At 44.2% G+C, this 25,694-nt stretch overlaps 1 protein-coding gene across 1 annotated transcript in view; it reads right to left on the bottom strand.

Annotated features, from left to right (window-relative positions):
• The window catches only part of PACRG (parkin coregulated), an 856,879-nt gene that overhangs the window by 619,737 nt on the left and 211,448 nt on the right, over positions 1 to 25,694 (bottom strand). Inside the window, exon 2 of the mRNA XM_073673251.1 lies at positions 22,003 to 22,137. Within this exon, the coding sequence (XP_073529352.1) occupies positions 22,003 to 22,137 (135 nt within the window). The remainder of the gene's footprint in view (positions 1 to 22,002; positions 22,138 to 25,694) is intronic.

The following is a 25,694-nucleotide window of genomic DNA, read 5'->3' as shown; positions in this document are numbered from 1 at the left end:
TTGACCCAATTCATTCAGTTTAAGGGCAATGGTACCAAATACTAATGAAATGTATGTAAACTTTTGACTTTGCAGTAAGTAATAAAAATGCCTTAAAACATTCTCTCTTTCTCTCTCATTATTCTGGCATTTGGCAAATATTAAAAATTATAGTAATCCTAATTGACCTAAAACGGGAAAGGTTTATTCTGATTTCATGTCAGATATTAATAAAAACATGCATATGTGTATTTTTATATAGTGTATGTAAACTTCTGGTTTCAACGGTATATATATAGATTTATATATCCACAAACATAACTAGTTTAACAAATCACACATCGAACTCCCGCGTCATACCGGACAACACAACACTGGTTGACAATACAATACTAATAATGACAGTCCCTCATGTGTCACTGATTTTTTACCCCGGGCCCTTTCCCAGACAGGACATGTTAAACTATTACTTCAAGAGACTAGGAAAACGAAAAAACACAGGAGAGATTGTAGAGGGAGAGGGAAGCAAAAAAGGATTAATTAACTAGCAGAGCATAGCAAATCAGAAATATCCAACGTATTTATCATCATATGCACTAAATAAACATGAAATTTCCCTACTGTCCAAAGGGTTATCCTTTTGTCCCACCTACAAATTTAAGGACTTGGACATATTTTTGGACCTCCAAACCTTTATCAGAATTACTTTAAAAAGACACTTTGCAATCAAAACGGACAAATTGAGAAAAACATGCATATGTGTCTTTTTATATAGTGTATGTAAACTTATGGTTTTAACTGTATATATACATATCCTACTAATATTATAAATGCGAAAGTTTGTGAGTATGTATGTTTGTTACTCTTTCACGAAAAAACTACTGGACGGATTTGCATGAAACTTTACAGTAATATAGATTATACATCGGAATAACATATAGGCTACAATTTGTAATGATTTTATGTAATTTTGGTCGTAATATAACGATACATGTCAATTAAGTCGGAAAAAAATCTGGCCTCTGAGAGCTCTCTTATATACACACATACACAGGTGATATTTAAATGGCTGATTTACAGCAGTCAGAAGAGATTGATAATACAATAATTTGCCCATAGTGGATCATTGTATAGTGAGGTCACAGTTGCCGTCTGTCCACAGTCAGAATACAGGGGTGATCATATACCGTGGCCAGGTACAAGTGTGGCACAGGGGGTTCACACACGACCCCCAGGGACTGACATTTCCTAGAAACTTTGGCAGCTGTCAGTCATGAGCTCACCCTGATACATTACACTCTGGAAACAGCTGAAGGGAGAAGGATAATTTATGACATTTTCTCAGACTTAAAAAAAAAAATAAAAAATAGCCCAGAAAACAGCCCATATGTCAGGAACAGGTTACTAGGGAACTACACGTCCCAGCACGGCCTGCCCGCGCCCACAGCCCGGGGGGAGTGTGAGGCTTCCTCCTGCAGGTTGCCCGGGGGCACCGGGCCGTCATTGTCCTCACACAGGGGGTCCCCGCCGCCACTGTCCCTCCACATAACACTGTATAATAAAACATGCGCTCACCTGCGCCAGCTGCTGCAGCCGGGAAAGTTCCGAGCGCCTCACCTGGGCGGAGGGGAAGTGACTCACACACGGGGAGGGGCAGTAACCTGAGCGCGGCTCCATGGAGGATGCACACACTGCAGCCTGACAGCACCGGCAGCAGCGCTACACAAATGGCGTCCTCCCCTCCTGTGTGCAGCACAGCCCTGTGTGTGTGCAGCGCAGCATGTCACCCACAGCACCAGCAGGCTGCTCTCAGCTCCCACTGGGAATGGTTGCTATGGGTAACCGCGCCACAGCTGCTCCTCATAGACCAGTCATATACAACTGATATCGTCTGTACAGCGATCGTAATATAACTAATTAGATTGTTTAAGTATTTTGTTTGAACTTTACTAAGTACCTATTTTGTAATTAGTACTTATAAAAATGCTGCGAAAGCGTAAGTCTAACATTTCGCAAAGCTCTAATAAAGCCCGAGCTATGAAAATAATTAGACGTGATGAGACGTCTCAACAAGCCGAGCAACGAAGGCTTGAGCAGGCGGTGCGTTGTGCGGCACATAGAGCTGCAGAGACTCCAGACCAATCCCAAGCCCGACGTGAACAGAATGCGGAGCTTTTGGCATCTCAACGGGCTGCTGAAACTCAAGAACAGTCCCAAGTCCGACGTGAACAGCATGCGGAGTATCTGGCGTCTCAACGGGCTGCTGAAACTCCAGAACAGTCCCAAGCCCGAGGTGAACAGCATGCGGAGTATCTGGCGTCTCAACGGGCTGCTGAAACTCCAGAACAGTCCCAAGCCCGAGGTGAACAGCATGCGGAGTATCTGGCGTCTCAACGGGCTGCTGAAACTCCAGAACAGTCCCAAGCCCGACGTGAACAGCATGCGGAGTATCTGGCGTCTCAACGGGCTGCTGAAACTCCAGAACAGTCCCAAGCCCGACGTGAACAGCATGCGGAGTATCTGGCGTCTCAACGGGCTGCTGAAACTCAAGAACAGTCCCAAGCCCGACGTGAACAGCATGCGGAGTATCTGGCGTCTCAACGGGCTGCTGAAACTCAAGAACAGTCCCAAGCCCGACGTGAACAGCATGCGGAGTATCTGGCGTCTCAACGGGCTGCTGAAACTCCAGAACAGTCCCAAGCCCGAGGTGAACAGCATGCGGAGTATCTGGCGTCTCAACGGGCTGCTGAAACTCCAGAACAGTCCCAAGCCCGAGGTGAACAGCATGCGGAGTATCTGGCGTCTCAACGGGCTGCTGAAACTCCAGAACAGTCCCAAGCCCGACGTGAACAGCATGCGGAGTATCTGGCGTCTCAACGGGCTGCTGAAACTCCAGAACAGTCCCAAGCCCGACGTGAACAGCATGCGGAGTATCTGGCGTCTCAACGGGCTGCTGAAACTCAAGAACAGTCCCAAGCCCGACGTGAACAGCATGCGGAGTATCTGGCGTCTCAACGGGCTGCTGAAACTCCAGAACAGTCCCAAGCTCGACGTCAGCAGCAAGCGACTTACATGGCGTCCCAAAGAGCCACTGAAACTTATGAAATGGCCGAATCTCGCAGACGCACTGTTGCTGGAAGGGCAGCACAGCGACGTCAAACATTTACAAGAAATACATGGATATTGTTTAATAAAGCTGCATTTGAGTATGACGAGACTCTTGATTATGAAACTCACAAGCTTATAAAAATAGATGCAATGACCATAGATTGCAAATATTGCGGAGCTCCTAAGTGGAAAGAGGAAGCAGCAGGTATGTGTTGTTTGGGCGGGAAAGTAGCTCTTCCTTATATAGACGAGCCAGTTCAACCTTTAAAAGAGCTTTTCTCTAATGAAACTGATGAATCTCGCCTTTTTCTAAATAATATAAGAAAATACAACATGTGCTTTCATATGACGTCTTTTGGAGCAGATCAAATTGTCTTAATGCCAGGGTTTTGCCCGACCTTTACAATACAAGGACAAGTATACCACCGTATCGGTTCTTTAATTCCTACGTCCATTTCGCAACCACAATTTTTACAAGTTTATTTCATAGGTGACGAAGAAGAACAAATCAACAGGCGTACTGAGTGCGTGCAAAGCGTAGATAGAAACATAGTTAAAAAATTACAACGAGTACTTCACGACCACAACATTTTGGTGCATGAATTTAAAACGGCTAGAGACAGAATGATCAATGACGATCATTTCAAAGTAGTGATTCACCCAGACCGTGCACCACGTGGTCAACATGAGAGACGATTCAATGCCCCTACTACAAATGAAATAGCTGCTGTAATAGTTAGTAGCGAACAAACTATGTCTCGGGACATCGTTGTGCAGCCGCGCGATGGCATGCTCACTAGGGCTCCCGATACACATAGATTCTATGACGCTCTCGAGTACCCAATAATTTTTTGGAAAGGACAAGAGGGGTACAGCATTGATATTCCTTAGATAAATCCAATTACCAAACAAGCAATGCCAAGCAAAAAGGTGTCCTGCAAAGATTTTTATGCCTTTCACTTGATGGTCCGTCGCAGCGATTTTAATTTGATGCTTAAGTGTAGGCTCCTACTTCATCAGTTTCTGGACGACATGTATGTAAAGATGGAAAGTGAGCGCTTAAGGTTCATTTCTTTAAATAAAAAAAAACTGCGCGCAGAAAATTATATTCACTTGCAAGATGCAATAAGAAATGATGCGGATTTGGATCCAAATAACTTAGGTCAGATGGTGATTCTCCCGTCATCATTTGTAAATAGCCCGAGATACCTACACGAATACACACAAGATGCGTTCACATACGTACGTAATTATGGGAGGCCTGATTTATTTATTACAATGACTTGCAACCCCGCTTGGCCAGAAATCACCAAAGAGCTTATGGCTGGTCAAAATTCAACGGACAGACATGACTTAACAGCTCGAGTATTTAGAATAAAAGTACAGAAGTTGGTAGCTCTACTTACAAAAGGTAACATATTTGGTGATATGCAATGCTTCATGTACTCGATCGAGTGGCAAAAGCGAGGTTTGCCTCATGTGCACTTACTGCTGTGGTTAAAGGAAAAATTGCATCCGAACCAAATTGACGAAATCATATGTGCTGAGATACCAAACCCAGAAACCGATCAAAAGCTCTATGATACAGTGACAAAGAATATGATTCACGGGCCATGTGGTACATTCAATTCTTCATCGCCATGCATGAAGGAAGGAAAATGTACCAAAAAATATCCGAGGAAGCTTTTAAAAGATACTCAAACCAATGACAAAGGTTATCCTTTGTACTGGCGCAGAGCACCAGAGAATGGTGGACGCACGACGATTATAAAAACCCATAGAGGAACACAGGAAATATTGTTGGACAATAGCTGGGTGGTCCCATATTCTCCACTCTTATCAAAAATTTTTAATTCTCATTTAAATGTCGAGTTCTGTAATACGGTACAGGCGATAAAATATATTTGTAAATATATTAATAAGGGTAGCGACCAGGCTATTTTTAACATCCGCCAGCAAGGGAATGTTAACATTGACCCAAGAAATGAGGTGCAGACCTTTAGAACCGGCCGATATGTTAGTAGTAACGAAGCAGCGTGGCGGATCTTAGGTCTGCCTCTGCACGAGAGACACCCAACCGTCACTCATCTCGCGATTCATTTACCCAATGGTGAGAGGGTTTACTTTACGGAAAATAATTTTAGAGAGAGATTAGAAGCACCACCTAAAACTACACTAACTGCATTTTTCCTGTTGTGCCAAAGTGATACGTTTGCAAAAACAATACTTTACATTGACGTGTCTCGCTACTATACTTGGAATGTGGCACGGAAGCAATGGAAACGTCGTTTACAAGGAACGCCTGTCGATGGCTGGCCAGGTGTGAAGGCAGGAGACGCTCTAGGTCGCATTTACACGGTGCACGTTAGCAATTTTGAATGTTATTGCTTGCGTATGCTGCTGAATGTAATAAGGGGTCCAACCAACTTCTCGGATTTAAAAACATTTGAAGACGAGTTTGGGACGAGTGCACAATGTCACACAAACGTGCCATCGAAGCTCTTGATCGTTGTCTACAAGACTTACACAGTAAACAAACAATAATGGGTGGTGTGGTTGTTTTATTGGCTGGAGACTTTAGGCAAACTTTGCCTGTCATCGAGCGAGGCACTGCAGCAGACGAAATTAACGCATGTCTGAAATCCTCATATTTATGGACCAAAGTTGAAAAGCTGCACCTCACCACCAACATGCGTGTCCAGTTATTCAGTGATCTAGAGTCGGGCGCGTTTGCTGAGAAACTGCTCGAGATCGGTGAAGGTCGAATCGAAACTGACAAAGAAGGTATGGTTCTATTCACTAACCAATTTTGTCATGTTGTGGATTCGGAAGACGCACTTATTGCTCAAGTTTTTCCAAATTTGCAACAAAACATCCACGATGAAAATTGGATATGTGAAAGAACTATACTAGCACCAAGAAATGAAACAGTTGCGAAAATCAATAAATTATCTTGGACCAAGGAACCAGCGATGCAACAACCTACAACTCCATCGACACAGTCATGTCATCTGAAGACTGTACAAGCTACCCAGTGGAGTTTCTTAACTCTTTGGAGCTATCCGGGGTCCCATCTCATAAGCTCGAATTAAAGGTCGGTATACCCATTTTGTTAATGCGCAACTTGGACGCCCCGAGATTATGTAATGGCACTAGATTGCGAGTCACTGAACTAGGCAGGCACATTGTAAAGGCCACAATTTTAACTGGAGAAGCTAAGGGTGAAAATATTCTTATACCACGCATCCCAATAATACCCAATAACTTACCCTTTAATTTCAAACGGTTGCAGTTCCCACTTAAAGTTGTATTTTCAATGACCATCAATAAATCGCAAGGGCAAACTTTGAAGGTAGCGGGGATACATTTAGGCACGCCCTGTTTTTCCCACGGTCAGCTATACGTAGCTTGCTCACGTGTTTCTAAATCGCAAAATCTACATATTTTCGCAGAACGAAAGAAATCAAATAACATAGTTTACAGGAGTATATTGCAGTAAAAACACATAGATAAATTACCTGCAGATGTCCATTATTCCAATTACATACTAATTCTTTACTAACACAAACAATATTAAACGCAAGTAACTTCAGTCCGTCCTGTTTATTAATCAGTGTTTAGTAATCCGTTTGTGATGAAATTTGATATGGATAATTTCAAGCCTGGGGAAGGACATAGGGCTACTTTTTATAAACACACCATACAGGCGAAGATTATATAAAACTGTAAACCTGATTGACTGACACACCTAGCGGTCAACGCACAGCCGAAACCACTGAGCTTAGCATCTTGAAATTTGCAGATAGGTTCTATTATAGCTTAACCCTCCGTCACATACAATATCGGTTCTAACGAGTTCACATACAATGTGACTGTCAGGCGCAGGCTAGAAAAATACCTATAATATCTAATGTTTGAAATTTCAGTGCTCTAAAAGTGATCAGTGACCTTCATAGGGATGTAATAAAAGAGACTACACATAATCAGGTGCAAAAAAAAACCATTTACTTAACATAAAACGAATAACTCTGAAATACAAACATTTCAAAACTCCAGCCAAATAAAAGAGATGTACCTGTCAGGCCTATTGTATGTGACGGAGGGTTAAATGAGCACTAAGAAAGGAATTTTGATAATTCCACCCTCAAGAGTTTCCCTCTTCCTATTATAGGGGTTCAAAGATTGTATGGAATCCGTCAGTTTTGAAGTTAGACATCTGAAATTTTGGATGTACGAGTAACTAAATAAGATTATTTTTTTTTACTATTAAGATTATTTTTTTTTACTATTAAAATGATCTGTCACGAAACTTAATGTGGTAGACCAAATTCCACGTGAGCGAAGCCGCGGGTAAAAGCTAGTATTGCTATAAAGTAAACTTGGTTCTGTTCCTTTACCATATATAGTAAGCTTGGTTCTGTTGCCATATCTATGTAGTAAGTTTTGTTCTGTGGCTGTATCTAAGTAGCAAGCCTAGTTGTGTTTCTGTGTCTATGTAGTAAGCTTGGTACTGTTGCTAAATCTAGGTAGCAAGCATAATTCTGTTGAATTGTCTATGTATTAGGTTTGATTCTATTATCATGTCTATGTAATAGTAGAAAGGGATATTATCATTATTTATTATTATAGTGACGTTTATTTCATGGCGCTTTGCATGTGAGAAAGGGGCATAAATATCAAAAACAATTACAATAATCTTGAACAAAAATGTGATGGCGAATGGTACAGGAGGAGAGAGGACCCGGCCCGTGAGGGCTCACAGTCTACAAGGGATGGGTGAGAATACAGTAGGTGAGGGTAAAGAAGGTCGCGCAGTGGTATGGTGGAGCGGTGGTTACTGCAGGTTGTAGACTTGTCAGAAGAGGTCGGTCTTCAGGTTCCTTTTGAAGGTTTCCACGGTAGGCGAGAGTCTGATATGTTGGGGTAGAGAGTTCTAGAGTAGGGAGGATGCACGGCAGAAATCTTGTTTGTGATTGTGGGAAGAGGAGATAAGAGGGTAATAGAGAAGAAGATCTTGTGAGGATCGGAGGTTGCGTGCAGGTAAGTACCGGGAGACTAGGTCACAGATGTATGGAGGAGACAGGTTGTGGATGGCTTTGTATGCCAAGGTTATGGATTTGAACTGGAGTCTCTGGGTAATGGGGAGCCAGTGAAAGGATTGACAGAGAGGAGAGGCCGGGGAATAGCGGGGGGACAGGTGGATTAGTTGGGCAGCAGAGTTTAGGATAGATTGGAGGGGTGCGAGAGTTTTAGAAGGGAGGTCACAGAGCAAGAGCTTGCAGTAGTTGAGGGGGGAAGATGATGAGGGCATGCACTAGTGAAGATTTGTGGTTGAGGAATGTGCGGATCCGGGAGATATTTTTGAGTTGGAGTTGGCAGGAAGTGGAAAGGGCTTGGATATGTAGTTTGAAGGAGAGATTAGAGTCCACAGTTACCCCAAGGTGGTGAGCTTATGGGACTGGAGAGAGTGGATAGCCATTGACGTTGATGGATAGGTCAGATGGGGGGGGGTTTAGTGAGATGATGGAAAGATGATGAATTATTATCCATGTTACATTTTAGAAATCTAGCAGAGAAGAAGGATGAAATAGCGAACAGACATTGTGGGATTCTGGTTAGTAGGGAGGAGATATTGGGTCCAGAGAGGTAGATCTGTGTGTCATCAGCGTAGAGGTGATACTGAAAGCCGTGAGACTCTATGAGCTGTCCCAGGCCAAAGGTGTAAATGAAGAAGAGCAGGGGCCCTAGGACTGAACCTTGGGGGACACCGACAGATAGGGGGAGAGATGAGGAGGTGGTGTGTAAGTGGAAGACACTGAATGTCCTGTCTGTTAGGTATGAAGAGAACCAAGATAGGGCCAAGTCTGTGATGCCGAGTGATGAGAGAGCCTGTAGTAAGAGGGAATGGTCCACTGTGTCGAAGGCAGATGACAGATCCAGGAGGAGGAGGACAGAGTAGTGCCGCTTCAATTTGGCGATTAGTAGGTCGTCGGTGACTTTAGTCAGGGCAGTTTCAGTAGAATGGTGCGGCCAGAAGCCAGATTGTAAGTGGTCAAAGAGGGAGCATGAGGAGATGTGGGAGGACAGTTCAAAATGGACATGTTGTTCCAGTAGTTTTGAGGAATAGAGGAGAAGTGATATGGGGCGATAGCTAGTCAGAGAGGATGGGTCAAGGGCTTTTTGAGGATGGGTGTGATCGAGGCATGTTTTAAGCATGAGGAGAAGGCACTAGTTGTTAGTGACAGGTTGAAAAGGTTGGTTAGGGTTGGGCTGAAGATAGTGGTAAGGTTGGAGATGAGGTGGGACGGGACTGGGTCAAGTTCACAGGTGGTGAGGTGTGACTAGGGAAAGTAAAGAGGAAAGTCAATCTTCCATAATGGTGGAGAAGCTGGTTTTGAAGGAGGAGGATTGAGCAGATATGAGGAGGGGCTGCGGGGCCTTTAGACAAAAGCTTTGTCTGATGGTGCCAATCTTTTGTATAAAGAATGAGGCAAAGTCTTCGGCTGAGATAGAGGAGAGGGAGGAGGCGCTGGGGGACAGAGGAGAGAATTGAAAATGTTGAATAGCTGTTTAGGATTGTGAGACAAGGAGGATATGAGAGATGAGAAATATATTTGTTTTGCTGCAGTCAGTGTGGACTTGATGGTAGTGAGGAATAGTTTGAATGCGGTGAAGTGATCATTGGAGTGGGACCATTTCCATCTATGCTCAGCCTGTTGATTTTGCGAGCTTTGGCATGTGTGTGAGCGAATTGAGAGCTTAAGCTGTTGTGGTGTTGTATAAAGCGGCAGCAACATCTGCATCATGTAAGGAACTAATGTCTGTAAGAGGGAGAAGGGATTCAGAGAGTGAGTGTAAGTCAAGGTGTTTAAGATTTCTGCGAGGGTGTGCAAGTTTGTGGAGTGGGGATTGTGGCCCTTGAGAGGAGAGGGTAGAGAATGTAAGTAGGTTGTGGTCAGAAAGAGGGAGAGTTGAGTTAGAGAGGTTAGATAGGGAACAGAGGCGGGTGAAGATGAGGTCCAGATTGTGGCCATCATTGTGAGTGGCTGCGGAAGACCATTGAGAAAGGCCGAAGGAGGAAGTGAGGGATAGAAGCTTAGAGACAGCTGAGAGGGAAGTGTCAATGGGGATGTTGAAGTTACCTATGATGATAGTGGGGATGTCAGCGGAAAGGAAGTAAAGTAGCCAGGTTGTGAAGTGGTCAAAGAAGGTGGTGGCTGGTTCTAGGGGGTGGTAGATGACAGCCAGTTGGAGGCTGAAGGGGGAGTAAATAAGCACACAGTGCATCTCAAAAGAAGGGAGAGTAACGGAGGGTGGCAGTGGGATTTGGGTGAAGGAGCAGTTATCTGACAGGGGAAACCCTACTCCTCCACCATGCTTGCCAATGGGGCGGGGGGGTGAGAAAAATGCAATTCGCCATACGAAAGTGGAGCTGGAGAGGCTGTGTCAGAAGGGGTGAGCCAGGTTTCGTTTCAGTGATGCCGAGGAAGGAAAGTTTGTTAGGAATGAAAAGATCATGGATGTAGGAAAGTTTGTTAGTAATGAAAAGATTATTGATGTAGGAAGGTTTGTTGCAGATGGAGTGAGCGTTCCATAGAGCTCCTGTTAGGAAGACTGGGGAAGTGGGAGGCTGGGTGGATGTTTTAAAGTTAGAAGGGTTGCGAGAGATTGTGATAGATTGTGGAAGAGAGGTGGAAGTGACTGTGGGGATTTGGTGACTGCGTAAAGGATTTAGAGAGATATCGCCGGCAGTGAGTAGGAGCAAAGAAAGTGTTAGTAGGTGGGAGTAGGAAAGAGCATGAGGTGGCTGTCTGTGCTTAGAGACACAGGATTAAATGTTGAGGAATAGTTCCGAGAAGGAGGTGAGATGAATGGGGAAGATGGAAGGAGAGATGAAGAGTTCATTACTAGGTGTAGGGATTAGGGGTGATTGTAAAAAGTGAAGGATTATGGGGGTGAGAGTGAAAACAAACACAAAAATTGTTTACAGTGTCCAAGTATCCAGTTACCTTCAGTTCCCTTCTGATTCAATTCTGGTATAATTCTTATTTTTCACACTTACGCAATAGATATTTAAGGCGATGGACGCAGACTAAAGCCTATGCAGATAAATTTGCTGCGCTGCTGGTCAAGAACATATCCAACGGAAATGATGGTGTTGAACAAAGAGCAGTTTTATTAATCTACATGTTTCAGAGTTGAACAAACTTCATCAGTTTTTTTTCCTAAAAATAAAACTGCTCTTTGTTCAACACCTTCACCTTTATTGGATATGTTCTTGACCAGCAGTGTAACAGAATTATCCGTATATCTCTTTCTACTATTGCATTTACTGCTGGTTTTATTCACTTTTTAGCTTTACCACATCTATGTAGTAAGTTTTGTTCTGTAGACGTATTTATTCAGTGAGTTTGGTTCTGGAACCATCTGGTATCTATGTAGCGCTAAAAACCTCACATTTTTATCTGTGTATTAATAGTGTGATTCATGTAAAAGACAAGGGCTGTGTGTTTATTCCCCCTCCTACCCATACTCAAACTTCCCAGCCAGGCCCTGCTTAAGAGACCCACAAGATAATACTTTATATGTATATAAAAAAGCAAGTAGAAGACTGGGCAGCGCAAATTACTTCAAAAAATTCCACAGACTGAAAAACAAAGTGACAGATGAGTATTTTATTAAGTCTTCCAACAATGACCGCTCCGAAAATCCACAATATTTCATAATCTTGCACCTCTGAAATCCCATATACACACACAAATAGAGACATATTAGATTTATTTAGTCTCCTTTGCTGTCTTATTTTCAACAGAAATCCCAAATATTCCATATTACAGTATTTTTAGGCGTCACACTGTGCTTTTCGTAGCTCTTCATGCAATTGGTATATCAGGGGAAATATGCTTCTAAGCAATTATGGAAAATACAACTTGGTTTGTTATGAGTGAAAAAAATAGCTGCATAATCATCCTTTCAACTTTGCTGGAAGGGTTTAGATTACATCCAACACTTGTGTGTAAAACACTTTTCATTACTCACTGCTGTATCCCTCCATGTAGGTTGCTTAATGAACTCCTAAAGCCTTGCTTGAGAGGTTTGTTACAGAATTTAGTACCTTAGGCATGTGTAGAGAATCCATCCTCATTGAAAACATCACTATCTGCAATATTCCTTAAACGCTTCCTTCAGTAGGATGAAGTTAGACTACTAAATGCACTTGTTGGGAAGAGCGGTTCTTCAGCTGTACTGCTCCAGTGCCTTCTGTCCAGCGCTCTATATATTTCCTCTTACCGCCATTTACAGGGTGAGCAGATCAGCGGGTCAGAATTTCTTCAGTCCATTATATCAACCGATGGAAGGTGAAGAATTGTTCTTTTCTAAACATTTTTGCAGTTTTGCGATTGATGACAGGCATTACCCCAATCACGTAGAGGATGATAATGATTGAATGCTAAGGCTGTTCTGTGCTTACAGGTTTAATCAGCCTGTTAGCACAGCAAATAGTGTCGTTACAAGCAATATATGTGCTCGCACGCGGATAGAAGATTAGATCCACTGTGCTAGGAAGCTTTGCATCCAAGAATTTAATGCCGTGTTACTGAAGCAAGACCAAAGCTTGTAATTCTAGCCGCCATTCGGTTCTGCATGACATCACGGGTAACGTGGATAGCGCCGTGAAGGTTCTTAGGAAAATGTTGTACATTTTATACTGCACAAATGAATAGTGAATTAATAACTGCACTTAGGCAGTGGGGGTATAAATTATGGCAGTTTATTACGCTGCGTAATATTATTCAGGCTGTACTGTGAGCAGCCTGTCTGCCATAGCTTCAGACCAAAGTAGATTGTGCAAAGGTAAGTGTCGCTGCTCACTGTAATACGGACATTGTATCACTTTATATCACTGACTTAAAGGGAATCTGTCACTTACACACTTCTCAGCACGTGACCTGGAGTGCGCCCGCAGGGGTTAACTCATCTCCTCGCACTCAATACAGCACTTAACCTCTGTTTAAGGCTATATTTTCAGCATAAATCACACCCCAACACATTCAGCCCTCCTGGATTACTTAACGCTGCCACTACTCATCAAACACATGGGGTGATGACTCCCCGATATCTATGTTACTGTCAGACAATCAAAAAGGGTCACACACGCTATTAAAAGCTATAGGTTCTTTAGAGCGAACAAGGATCAACTTCTTAAAGGTTTCAAGCTTTAACATAAAAATATACAGTGCTTACAATAAATATATAAAAAGGTAAAAATAAAATGACACCGAAATATGCAAAACAGATATGAAATAAAAAGGGAGAAAATAACAAAGATACATCAGGGTTTCCGTCTGCAGTTATCGCCTGCTTTTCTGATGGAAGGAGAGTAAATCATGGAGCACATCAGCGCTTAAGCTGCCCTCACATGTGAACACTTCTCTTTGTGTCACCCAGCTTTTTATAGTCTGGACCATAGGCTCAGATTTCCAGGATTACCTGGATTGGTCTATTTAAATGATGCTGTCTATGAAGGGACTATAAGCGAAGTTGTGGCGTTTCAAATACCTGTGTCTTCCTATACAGACAATAGGAAATATTCTGCCAAGTATAGACCATTTTATAAATGCATGCCCCCTCACACCCTGTGAATCTCATTGTTCAGGAGCTAAGTGCCAGATTTGACACCTCCAGCAAAAACCCCTTTGTTCTTACAATACTGGTATATCCACAGTTTCACCCTTTTGTTAACTAAATATAACTGTACTGCTGTTATGGTTTTTCCCTTATTGATTAAATATTTTCGTTCTCAGAATCTGTCACCAGGCTTTTGCTACCTCATTTGAGAGCAGCATTATGTAGGGGCAGAAAACTTGCTTTCAGCGAAGAATTCCTTACTGGGTTGCTTTCTGCAGTTTTGAAAAAATCACAGTTTTATCAGCTCCGGATCTACTAGTTCTCTGAATGCTGAGCTGTCTATATCCCCACCCACACCACTTATTGTCAGCTTTCTGTGAACACTGTGCATAGGCAGAAAACAGCCAATCAGTGGTGGAGGCGGGATAATTCAGACCTCATGACTATGAAGGACTAGTCATAAAATCATTGCTTTATATGCAGGACATTTTTTAAACCACAGCGAGCAGCACAGTAAGTGACAAATTGACAAATCACTGGAATCAGGGTATCTGTCTCTACATTTATACTGCTCTCAGATTAGGCGGCAAAAACGTGGTGTCAGGCTTACTTTAAATCTAGTAGAACTACAACTCCCCACTAAGTCAGAGTAAAAATATATAGAAAAGATAAAAAAAGCCAATCTTTTTAGCCAATCTGCTCAAATTGTCATTATGGACACAACTGTGATTCATTACAATGACAAAATGAAGATAGAACATATAATAGACCCAGAAAGTAAAATATTAGTGGCAATGACAATAGTAGCACATATATATTGAGGCTGATCTCTTGTTCTTTATAGGAGACTTCTTAAATATGACTACTCTACCCAGCTATAGAGATTAAAAAATATCTCATATCTGCATTTCAGAAGAAATCTGTTAAAATCTTGATACAACTTTTTTTGCAATGAGAAGAGGCCAACCAAAAGTAAAATAAATCATGGTGATTTCAGAGGTTAAAATAATTATGAATGCTTTTTTAGACTTTTACCTAAGAATGCTTACAAATAATTGCTTTTTAATGCCTTAATATATTTGAAAAGTGGTCGGATACAGAGCTCCAAGTATCTGGGATACACATAAATAGACATACTGTACAAAACATGCTGACTACCTGCAGCCACCACTAGAGGGAGCTTAGGACCTGACTAGAGGCTGCTACACAGTAAATGCAAAGATAAGACAGTATGCAGTAAGCACCCATGCTCCCTCTAGTGGCAGCTGCAGGTAGCTAGCAGATTACCTTTCTCTACTATGCCTAAGTAATAGATTTGGAGTTCTGTATGACAAATGAGATTTAATGTAGATAAATGTAGAGTAATCCTATTGCTACATATACATTAAATGGGAGTATACTAGGGACTACAGAACAGGAGAAGGACTTGGGGATTCTGGTTACAAGTAAGCTGAGCAGCAGTACTCAATGTCAAGCAGCAGCCGCAAAAGCAAATAAGATTTTAGGATGTATAAAAAGAGAAATAAAATCCCGCGATCCCAAGGTACTGTTACCCCTTTATAAATCACTGGTGAGGCCACATCTGGAATATGGGATCCAGTTTTGGGATGAAAGGCCTCTCATATGATGGGAGGTGGAAAAAGTTGAGCTTGTTTAGCTTAGAAAAACAACGCCTCAGATGAGATCTCATTTACATGTACAGATATATGGGTGGTCAGTACAAAGGACTAGCACATGACTTATTCCTTCCAAAGACTATACTAAGGACCAGGGGGCGCTCATTAAGGGTGGAAGAAAGGCAATTCCGTCACCTAAACAGGAAAGGGTTCTTTACAGTCAGAGCAGTCAGACTGTGGAATACCCTGCCATAAGAGGTACCGATGGCAGACACTATAACAGCTTTCAAAGAAGGGCTGGACGATTTCCTCGATACACATAACATTGTGGGCTACAGTTAAATTAGTGACAAAATGTATAATTGGTAGAGGAAGGTTAAAGTTGATGGACCTAGGCATGAAGTTGCAGCCTCTATTACCTTATATTAAAAAAACATTTTGAACTTATAATTGGCAAGATGTATTACATGGACCATTCACTTGAATATCTTGCATGCAATACCGTATCTCTCCTCTAGTGGCCAAAGCAGAGAGAATGTATAGCTGACATAAAGATCTCTAGGCAAAATCATGTATTTATTACTGAAGGAGTGGGAAGCTGGACCCATGTTGATGGATTAACTTGCAGCAGCTTCTATCTATAAAAAGGATAGCCAAAATCAGTGGTGGCGAACCTATGGCACGAGTGCCAGAGAGGACACGCAGAGCCCTCCTGGTGGGCACGTGCACCATTTCCTCAGCACTGCCACCGCCACCACTCGCCTCAGCCCGCAATGTCCGCCTCTCACTAGAGCCGCGGTCTGAAGGGAGCTGGGTGCGCGGTCTGATGAGAGCAGTGAAGCGCTGAGGAGTGTGAGGAGACGGCGCACTGCCCACAGATAGGGCTGTAATATGTAAAGTCCAGATCAGTGTTGGAACGGGCAGAGGTGAGTATTTATTATTATTATTTTAATCTGGGGCCATTATACAGCGTGGAGCCGTATTGCACTGTGTGTTGTGGGGCTCATCGCCCTGTGTGGAGCGCTGTGTGGGGCCCATCGCCCTGTGTGGGGCCCATCGCCCTGTGTGGAGCGCTGTGTGGGGCACATCGCCCTGTGTGGGGCCCATCACCCTGTGTGGAGCGCTGTGCAGGGCCCATCGCCCTGTGTGGGGCACATCGCCCTGTGCGGAGCCCAGTGTGGGGCCCAACGCCCTGTGTGGAGTGCTGTGTGGGGCCCATCGCCCTGTGTGGGGCCCATCGCCATGTGTGTAGCGCTGTGTGGGGCACATCGCCCTGTGTGGGGCCCATCACCCTGTGTGGAGCGCTGTGTGGGGCCCATCTCCCTGTGAGCAGCGCTGTGTGGGGCCCATAGCCATGTGTTGGGCCCATCGCCCTGTGTGGAGTGCTGTGTGGGGCCCATCGCCCTGTGTGCAGCGCTGTGTGGGGCCCATCGCCCTGTGTGGAGCGTTGTGTGGGGCCCATCGCCCTGTGTGGAGTCCTGTGTGGAGCCCATCGCCCTGTACGGAGCCCTGTGTGGGGCCCAATGCCCTGTGTGGAGCGCTGTGTGGGGCCCATCGCCCTGTGTGGGGCCCATCGCCCTGTGTGGAGCACTGTGTGGGGCCCATCGCCCTGTGTGGGGCCCATCACAATGTGTGGAGGGCTGTGTGGGGCCCATCGCCCTGTGTGGAGCGCTGTGTGTGGCCCATCGCTCTGTGTAGAGCGTTGTGTGAGGCCCATTGCCCTATGTGGAGCCCTGTGTGGGGCCCATCACACTGTATGGGGCCCATCGCCCTGTGTGGAGCCCAGTGCCCTGTGTGGGGTCCATCACCCTGTGTGGAGCTCATTGCCAAGTGTGGAGAGCTGTGTGGGGCCCATTGCCCTGTGTGGAGCGCAGTGTGGAGTCCATCGCACTGTGTGGATCACTGTGTGGGGTCCATCACCCTGTGTGGGGCCCATCGCCCTGTGTGGAGCACTGTGTGGGGCCTATCGCCCAGTGTGGAGTGCTGTGTGGGGCCCATCGCCCTGTGTGAAGCCCTGTGTGGGACCCATCGCCCTGTGTGGAGCGCTGTGTGAGGCCCATCGCCCTGTGTGCAGTGCTGTGTGGGGTCCATCGCCCTGTGTGGAGCGCTGTGTGGGGCCCATCGCCCAGTGTGGAGTGCTGTGTGGGGCCCATCGCCCTGTGTGAAGCCCTGTGTGGGACCCATCGCCCTGTGTGGAGCGCTGTGTGAGGCCCATCGCCCTGTGCCCAGTGCTGTGTGGGGTCCATCGCCCTGTGTGGAGCACTGTGTGGGGCCCATCGTGTGCAGCGCTGTGTGGGGCCCATTGCCCTGTGTGGAGTGCTGTGTAGGGCCCATCGCCCTGTGTGGGGCCCATCACCCTGTGTGGAGCACTGTGTGGGGCCCATTGCCCTGTGTGGGGCCCATCGCCCTGTGTGGAGCGCTGTGTGGGGCCCATCGCCCTGTGTGCAGCGCTGTGTGTGGCCCATCACCCTGTGTGGAGCCCTGTGTGGAGCCCATCGCCCTGTGTGCAGTGCTGTGTGGGGCCCATCGCCTTGTGTGGAGCGTTGTGTGGAACCCATAGCCCTGTGTGGGGTCCATCACGCGGTGTGGAGCGCTGTGTGGGGCCCATCACCCTGTGTGGGGTCTATCGCCCTGTGTGGAGCGCTGTGTGGGGTCCATCGCCCAATGCGGAGTGCTGTGTGGGGCCCATTGCCCTGTGTGGAGCACTGTGTGGGGTCAATCGCCCGGTGTGGAGAAGTGAGTGGGGCCCATCCCCCTGTGTGGAGCCCATCGCTCTGTGTGGAGCCCTGTGTGGGGCCCATCGCCCTGTGTGGAGCCCATTGCCCTGTGAGGAGCACTGTGTGGGGCCCATCGCACTGTGTGGAGCCCATTGCCCTGTGAGGAGCACTGTGTGGGGCCCATCGCACTGTGTGGAGCACTGTGTGGGGTCCATCGCCCTGTGTGGAGCCCATTGCCCTGTGAGGAGCACTGTGTGGGGCCCATCGCACTGTGTGGAGCACTGTGTGGGGTCCATCGCCCTGTGTGGGGTCCATTGCCCTGTGTGGAGCACTGTGCGGAGTCCATCACCCTGTGTGGAGCACTGTTTGGGGTCAATCGCACTGTTTGGGGTCCATCACCCTGTGTGGAGCACTATGTGGGGCCCATTATTCTGTATGTAGGGCTGTGTGAGGATTACAGTTGGAGAATCATACTGTGATGGGGTCACCATTCTTTGTTGGGGGGATTGAAGGAGAGGGGTACCGTAGGGTTGTCATACTGTGCGTGTGGAGAAATTCACTGTTGAGGTTTCATACCGTGTTTGTTGTCATCATACTTTATTATCTGTATTATTCAAGGTTTTTTGCCCTTTATTACATATTTAAATGAGGCCATTGGACCATATGCTTTTTACTGCTTTTACATAACATTATATCATATCAATAAAATTCCAAAAGTTAATTGTTTTATTTGATAAGGAAAAACTTCCTCAATTGTATACATTTTTTTTTAAACAAATATCAAGGTCGGCCCGCGACTTTATCCAAGCTTTTAACTTTGGCCCTCTGTGTATTTGAGTTTGACATCCCTGTCTTAAAGGGTTATTATCGTCAAGGTAAAGGGTTACAATTGCAAATTAAAAATCCTCTCCATTCACAAGAACAGACCTCCTCTGCAATCGATGGCTAGTATCTTAGGCTTGGAGTGCAGTGCTTACAAGCTCTCTGCTATAGACTCCATAGCATGCTAATGTATGAGTTGTTTTTCTGAACCAAAACCTCAGTATTCAGGTTAAATTGCCATGTTGGCACTTGGCGATAATTAAAGGGGTTTTGGATTGTAGTTTGGGCACTCGGTCTCCAAAAGGTTCGACCATCACTGGCCTAAATCTATGAAACGGTCTATTTAAACAGTCACTGTCTTTTTAACAAACTTGCCAAGAACTTAATAGTACAAGTGAAACTTTCTAATATATCTTATGGGAAAAGCTTGCTTGTTTCCCCACCTATGAGCCTCTTTTTCTGCACCCTCCTGCCTCCTGAACTTGTTCTCCACTCTGAAAAACATCTCAAATCCATCTTGGTCAAATCAAGACTAAATGCCACCACAAGGACGTTTTAGGTTGCTTCTTCAAATAACCTCTATGGAGAGAGGAGGGGGGCCGGGAGATAAGACTAGCAGACACAGAAACCTGAAGGGAATATGTTGCCAGGTTTTTGCTTATATCTGAGAGTAGTATGATGTATCACTTATTGGGCGGCTTGCTGCAGTTTTGATAAAATTACTATTGAGCATGTTAATGACATCCAGTTTGTCGTGAGACTAAAAGCGAAGCAGTCACCAGGTTTTTGCTACCCCATCTGAGAGCAGCATGACGTAGAGACAGAGTCCCTGATTGCAGTGATGTATCACTTACTGACCTTCTTCTTGTATTTATTATAAAATCACTGTTGGGCTGGGTAGTGACAACCAGTTTGTAGTGAGACTTAAAGGGAATCTGTAGCCAGGTTTTTGCTACCCCTTCTGAGAGCGGCATGATGTAGAGACAGAGACCCTGATTCCAAAGATGTGTCACTTACTGAGTTTCTTCTTCTATTTATTAAAAAATCACAGTTTTTTGCTGCAGATCTACCAGTTCTCTGAGTACTGAGCAGTGAGCAATGTATAACTCGGCCCACATCGCTGGCAGCTTTCTTTGTGCACTGTGTATAGGCAGTAAGCTGCTAATAAGTGGTGGGGGTTGGGTTATACAGAGCTCATGAATATGAAGGACCACTTGGCAGCAGGTTTACTAGTCCTCAAGAGATAATCTCCTGCTGATAAAACTGTGGTTTCATCAAACTACATAAAGCTGCCCAGTAAGCGATACATCGTTGGAATCAGGGTTTCTGTCCCTACATCATGCTGCTCTTAGATTAGGTGGCAAAAACCTGGTGGCCGATTCCCCTTAAGAATGCAACCACAGGCCACCAGAATAAAGTAGATCAGCAGTAGAAGGTGATCACTAAAGCAATGCTTTTCCTTCCTATAACCAAGACCTTTGTTCTTTATCATTAGGATTAAAATGACAAGTAAGTGAAATGCTATACAGTAAAGGCAGGGATATGAGTAATGACGCCTAATGGAAAGAATGATGTTCATATACAGTATCTGAACCATTTCTATTCCGAGCAGGCATACCTAGTAAATATATCTAGATCGGCAATTGTTTTTCATGTATTAGGACTCGTCTAATCAGCAGTTAAATCTGAGAGAATACCACACTGTGTTGGATTCAGCTCGGGGACATAGGAGCGCTATGATCTGCTTAGCTTTCCTATTCACAAACAACCATATCAGCCATTATCATTGTACAGATACATAATCTGCTTAGGTTCAGATCACAAGCTGTCAAATGAAGGACGTAATATTAGGACTTTAAATTTTGGAACCATCTAAACTTTGGAATAATTTCCTTCCAGTCGGGTTTACTCAGACAAAGAAAAAATAATATTTGCACAGTGTAAGTAAAATCTGCAGCTCTTCTTAAAAGTCTTTTACAATAAATGGCTGGATATCTTATTAAATCCAATTTATCAAACCAGCCACATTTCTTAAAGATGTTACTTTTCTGGCCAGCAGGAGAGCAAAGCAAATCTGGGAAATACATATAATATCAGTTGTCTGTCAATGGCATTCTGCAATTTAGTCTGATGAAGGCAAGAAGGGGCCGCCGGTCTACAGCCTCGCCTCTGTTCACACTCAGCGAGCGGCTGCGCTGTGCAGAGTCACTAGCCTGGGCTGGAACCAGCATTGGCTTTCATACAATCTGTCTTGCTGTAACGCTGAAACAATAATTTTTCACTTATTTTGTTTTGATGAATTTATGATTCTGACCAGGAGAAATAAAGGAGGAAGAAAAGATTCCGGGAAGACACATAATTAAATGGCCGGGGCTGGGAAAAGATCAGTATCCGTTCTTTCAAATGAAATGTAAAAGCTTGCCCTGGTGAGTTAAAGAGATTGGCAAGCTTTTACAAATAACATCAGTGGTCCTCTCGGAGACAGGAGCCCCGCCGTATCGGAATGGAGTCATTAGGCAATACATTTATTTTGAAGCCAATTAACCTTTTGTCAGAGAAATGTCGGCGCTGTAATGATTTCAGCGGTGGAGGTCAGCCTCTAACAGAGGCATGTATGACAGCGATTACGTTGCTTGACATATGCTGCAGACTAAAAGCACAGGCTCGGAATAAGAATCTGCCTTCGTCTCTATTCTGCTCCGCGTTTCCCAGGGAGCAGCCAGATCTGACCTATCCATTTAGGTAATTAAAGCTTCCATTTGGAAGTGTCCTGCAGGAAGGTGAAATTTGGGGGAGATAAATGGCTACTGCTAGCAATATGCAATCACTTGATGGACTGTCTGAAGCAGCCAGGGTTGCCAGGTCCTCATAAAAATAGAGATGAATTGATGTAGGAGATAATTCTCGCAGGCAAAGAGGCTCTGTCATCTTCCTCTCTTCCAGACGATAACTTAATTGTTAGGCAAGGAGGACGGGCGGCTCGGGGGGCTGCCTTTGAACAGCTTCTACCAAAAAACTTTCATTTGTAAAGAAATGTCTCCGGTTTATTTACTTAGAAGCCAACTTTGTTTGGCACCAGAACATGTCCCTTCAGTAGGCACAGCTGGCATCACAGCTGTGCCCGCACTTACCTTCCAGGCGATTTTGTTTCCTTTCGTATCATGTTCAAGGGCAATTGGGAAGTCTCCTCGCTCATAAAACTTGCGAAAAGCCGTGGGCTTTGCAGGTCGCTCCTTGAATGCTCCCGCGGCAGGGGGGCCTCTCACCTACAAAGCAATGCATATATCAGTGAGACCCCGCTGTCTCATTCATCATACTTGTACATATATTCAATGTTACAGCACAAAGCATTGGGGGGGGAGATGGAAATGAGCTCTGCATGGTAATGCCTCTTCTATGGAGATCTGCGAAAAGCAATTTCTTAATGTATGTCCATAACCTGATACACGATGTCCTCCATATATTGATCAAGCTAAATGGCCCAGCGTGTGTTCAATGCAATACAAATAGTGAATACTCATTTAGTCATATATGTAATGATTTCTATCAGAACTTCTATAGGAAATGAAAAGCAGCAAACTCAATAAGTAATGGACAATATTGGAGAACTTGCCCGGGCATTTGACTCTGGTACAGGATGCAGGGCTATGTGTAGTCACAGAGGTTCCTCCCCGGACACACTTCTCCTATGTTTATTACATATACCATAAATGTAAGTTAGTGGGGTCACAAATCATTCTGGCTACATTGCGATCTGGCAAAATATCGCATCACACTCAGACCAATGTTATTCTATGGGGCCGTGCACATGTCCGATGTTTTCCTTGGACAGAGTCTGTCGGAGGAAATAATTGCAGCATGCACGATTTGCATCTGATATTCGGATAACACTCGGTCATGCAAGTCAATGAGTTGGTGGAAAACATCATGCTGCACTCGGATGACATCTGAGGGCAGTCCGATTTTCATGGACTGACAGAATGAAGCAGATGGAGACATTTTTTTCCATCTTCTTCTCATCTGAGAAAATCGGATCACACTGTAATCATACTCTTATCAGAGTGTCACTAGAATAATCAGCCCAATTCCCCAGAATGAGAAAATATGGTGGTGTGACCCAAGCCTACCAGTGTGGCACTGGTACCAAGTTGCTTCCTTACACTCAATACTTTATCAGAAAGGACCCTGTAGGCTAAAAAATATTTTGTCAAGAGTATCCAGCAAGTTTTACCTGCAAGGGGGTTTCTCGTGACAAACGTATGGCATATTGACTGGTGATGCCATGAATGGGCAGTTTCGGGGGCCTGACTTTTAGGGCAAATACTGATCCTGAGAACAGAAAGCCCAGATACCATGAGGTAGATATCTCCTTTCATCCAATACATGTCTCCTTTCATCCCATACATATGTTATTTATTCCCTCCGCTTGGCACCTTTGTTGTGCATGGAGGAAAGCTGTGCAAGCACATGCCTACAGTGCCAAATGGTGAACCCTACCTTGCATGCAGTTATACTCTGTGCATAATGGAAGTCCTCAGACAGGGGAACCTGTCACCTCCAGGCCGACCCCGCTTCAGAGGAGCACTGTATGATCTGTAACAGGTAGTGCAGCGTGCCAAGGCTACAAGTGTCCTGTGCAAGCAGGATAAGCATTGCCAAGAACAATGATCAGTAGGTGCAGCACAAAAGATCATTTCACCTGATGAACTTGCATGCCCGTCATTCATCAGATGATCAGGAGCCTGTTCAGATTACAGGATTATTGTCAGACAAGCGTTCCTAGCAACACCTGTTCATGATAATCATGCAGGGTAAATGGACCATAAATCATATCGATCAGGTTTACTGGAGGAATAGTTCCAGGGAGGAAATGAGCTTTTATTCTCCCTACAGTAACTAGGATGGTGCCGCAATGATCCTTGTACTCCCATACAGCAGCTGATATACATAAGACTATAGGTAGACCCCATCAAAATAACCAATCACCAGATCTGCACCCCATTGAGCAGCATCTCTCATGCTTAAGACAAAAGAAGGCAGAAAGACCCACCAACAAGCAACGACTGAAGTCAGCTGCAGTAAAGGCCTGGCAAAGCATCACAAAGGAGGAAACCCAGCGTTTGGTGTGACTCATGGCTTCCAGGCTTCAGGCAGTCATTGCCTGCAAAGGATTCTCTACAAAGTATTACAAATGAACATTTATTTATGGTAAAGTTAATTTGTCCAATTACCTTTGAGCCCCTGAAATGAGGAGGCTTTGTAGAAAAATGGTTGCAATTCCTAAACGTTTCACAGGATATTTTTGATCAACCCCTAAAATTAAACCTGAGATTCTACACCTCAATTGCATCTCAGTTGTTTCATTTTAAATAAAAAATAGTGGCATGCAGAGCTGAAATCATGAAGATTCGGTCACTGTCCAAATATTTCTGGACCTAACTGTATACTGCATTACTACAGCATTGCAGCATATGGTCTCCTATGACGCCCAGCCACAGATTTAACTTCATAGGAGAACCAAGATGGCAGTGACAGGGGCTTTAAGTAGGCCTCCGGTTGCCATAGTAATACATTTATTTTGTCTGATTGCATAGCAGGAGCCTGATGGGAGAGGGTTCACGACCGACCGGAACCTTTAAATTCTGCTGTCAGTAAATGACAGTGACATTTAAATGGTAAACAGCAGTAGCTCTGGATGTTACTTTTACCAGCAGATGCAGGCTGTGTAACACAGAAAGCATGTGCACGGTATGAGCCCAAACCATACACCATTCACGTGACCTGTGATGAACATAATATACATCATAGATCTTTAAAGGGTTGGTTAATCAGACTTAATAATTTGATTTCTAGCATAATGTATAGGTAAATGATCAAGGGTATAAAAACACACACATGTATATAAATTGATACCATCAACATATTTTCAATGATTTGATATTTCTCCTAGTAATACTAGAGAAGTGAGACTGTCCATCAATCTAGCCACCACTCTCAATTGTATAGACCTTTAATTTCATTAAGAAAAGTACAAGTCAGAAGCAATCTTATTGTTTGACCTCTTCAGATTCATTAATGCAGCCACTTTCTGAGATTTAGCCAATGACAGGGAAAATGGCATGTCTAATACTTCTGACAATCATAATGGAATGGAACTTTGGCGAAGCAGAAAGCAATAACGCTAATGGAGCTTTTTACTGCAGACCTCCTTAAAAATACAAATATTCATCGTGCTGTAAAGCCTCAAAGTCTTTTGTTATAGTCTTCTGACATATAGCTGTGCTTACGTCTGAGCAAAAGATATGTCATGTCTCTGAGGTACATGATATCATAGACTAATGTATAGACTATGGCCCCCATTTACTAATGTATAGACTATGGCCCCCATTTACTAATGTATAGACTATGGCCCCCATTTACTAATGTATAGACTATGGCCCCCATTTTCTAATGTATAGACTATGGCCCCCATTTACTAATGTATAGATTATGGCCCCCATTTACTAATGTATAGACTATGGCCCCCATTTACTAATGTATAGACTATGGCCCCCATTTACTAATGTATAGACTATGGCCCCCATTTACTAATGTATAGACTATGGCCCCCATTTACGAATGTATAGATTATGGCCCCCATTTACTAATGTATAGACTACGTCCCCCATTTTCTAATGTATACATTATGGCCCCCATTTACTAATGTATAGACCATGGCACCCATTTACTAATGTATAGACTATGGCCCCCATTTACTAATGTATAGACTATGGCCCCCATTTACTAATGTATAGATTATGGCCCCCATTTACTAATGTATACA

Source organism: Phyllobates terribilis, unplaced genomic scaffold (genome assembly GCF_046119375.1).
Source record: "Phyllobates terribilis strain yellow unplaced genomic scaffold, ASM4611937v1 Scaffold_3__8_contigs__length_932513732, whole genome shotgun sequence".
Lineage (NCBI taxonomy): Eukaryota > Metazoa > Chordata > Amphibia > Anura > Dendrobatidae > Phyllobates > Phyllobates terribilis.
Note: the sequence above shows the minus strand (reverse complement) of the source record. Positions and strands in the feature narration are given on the sequence as shown.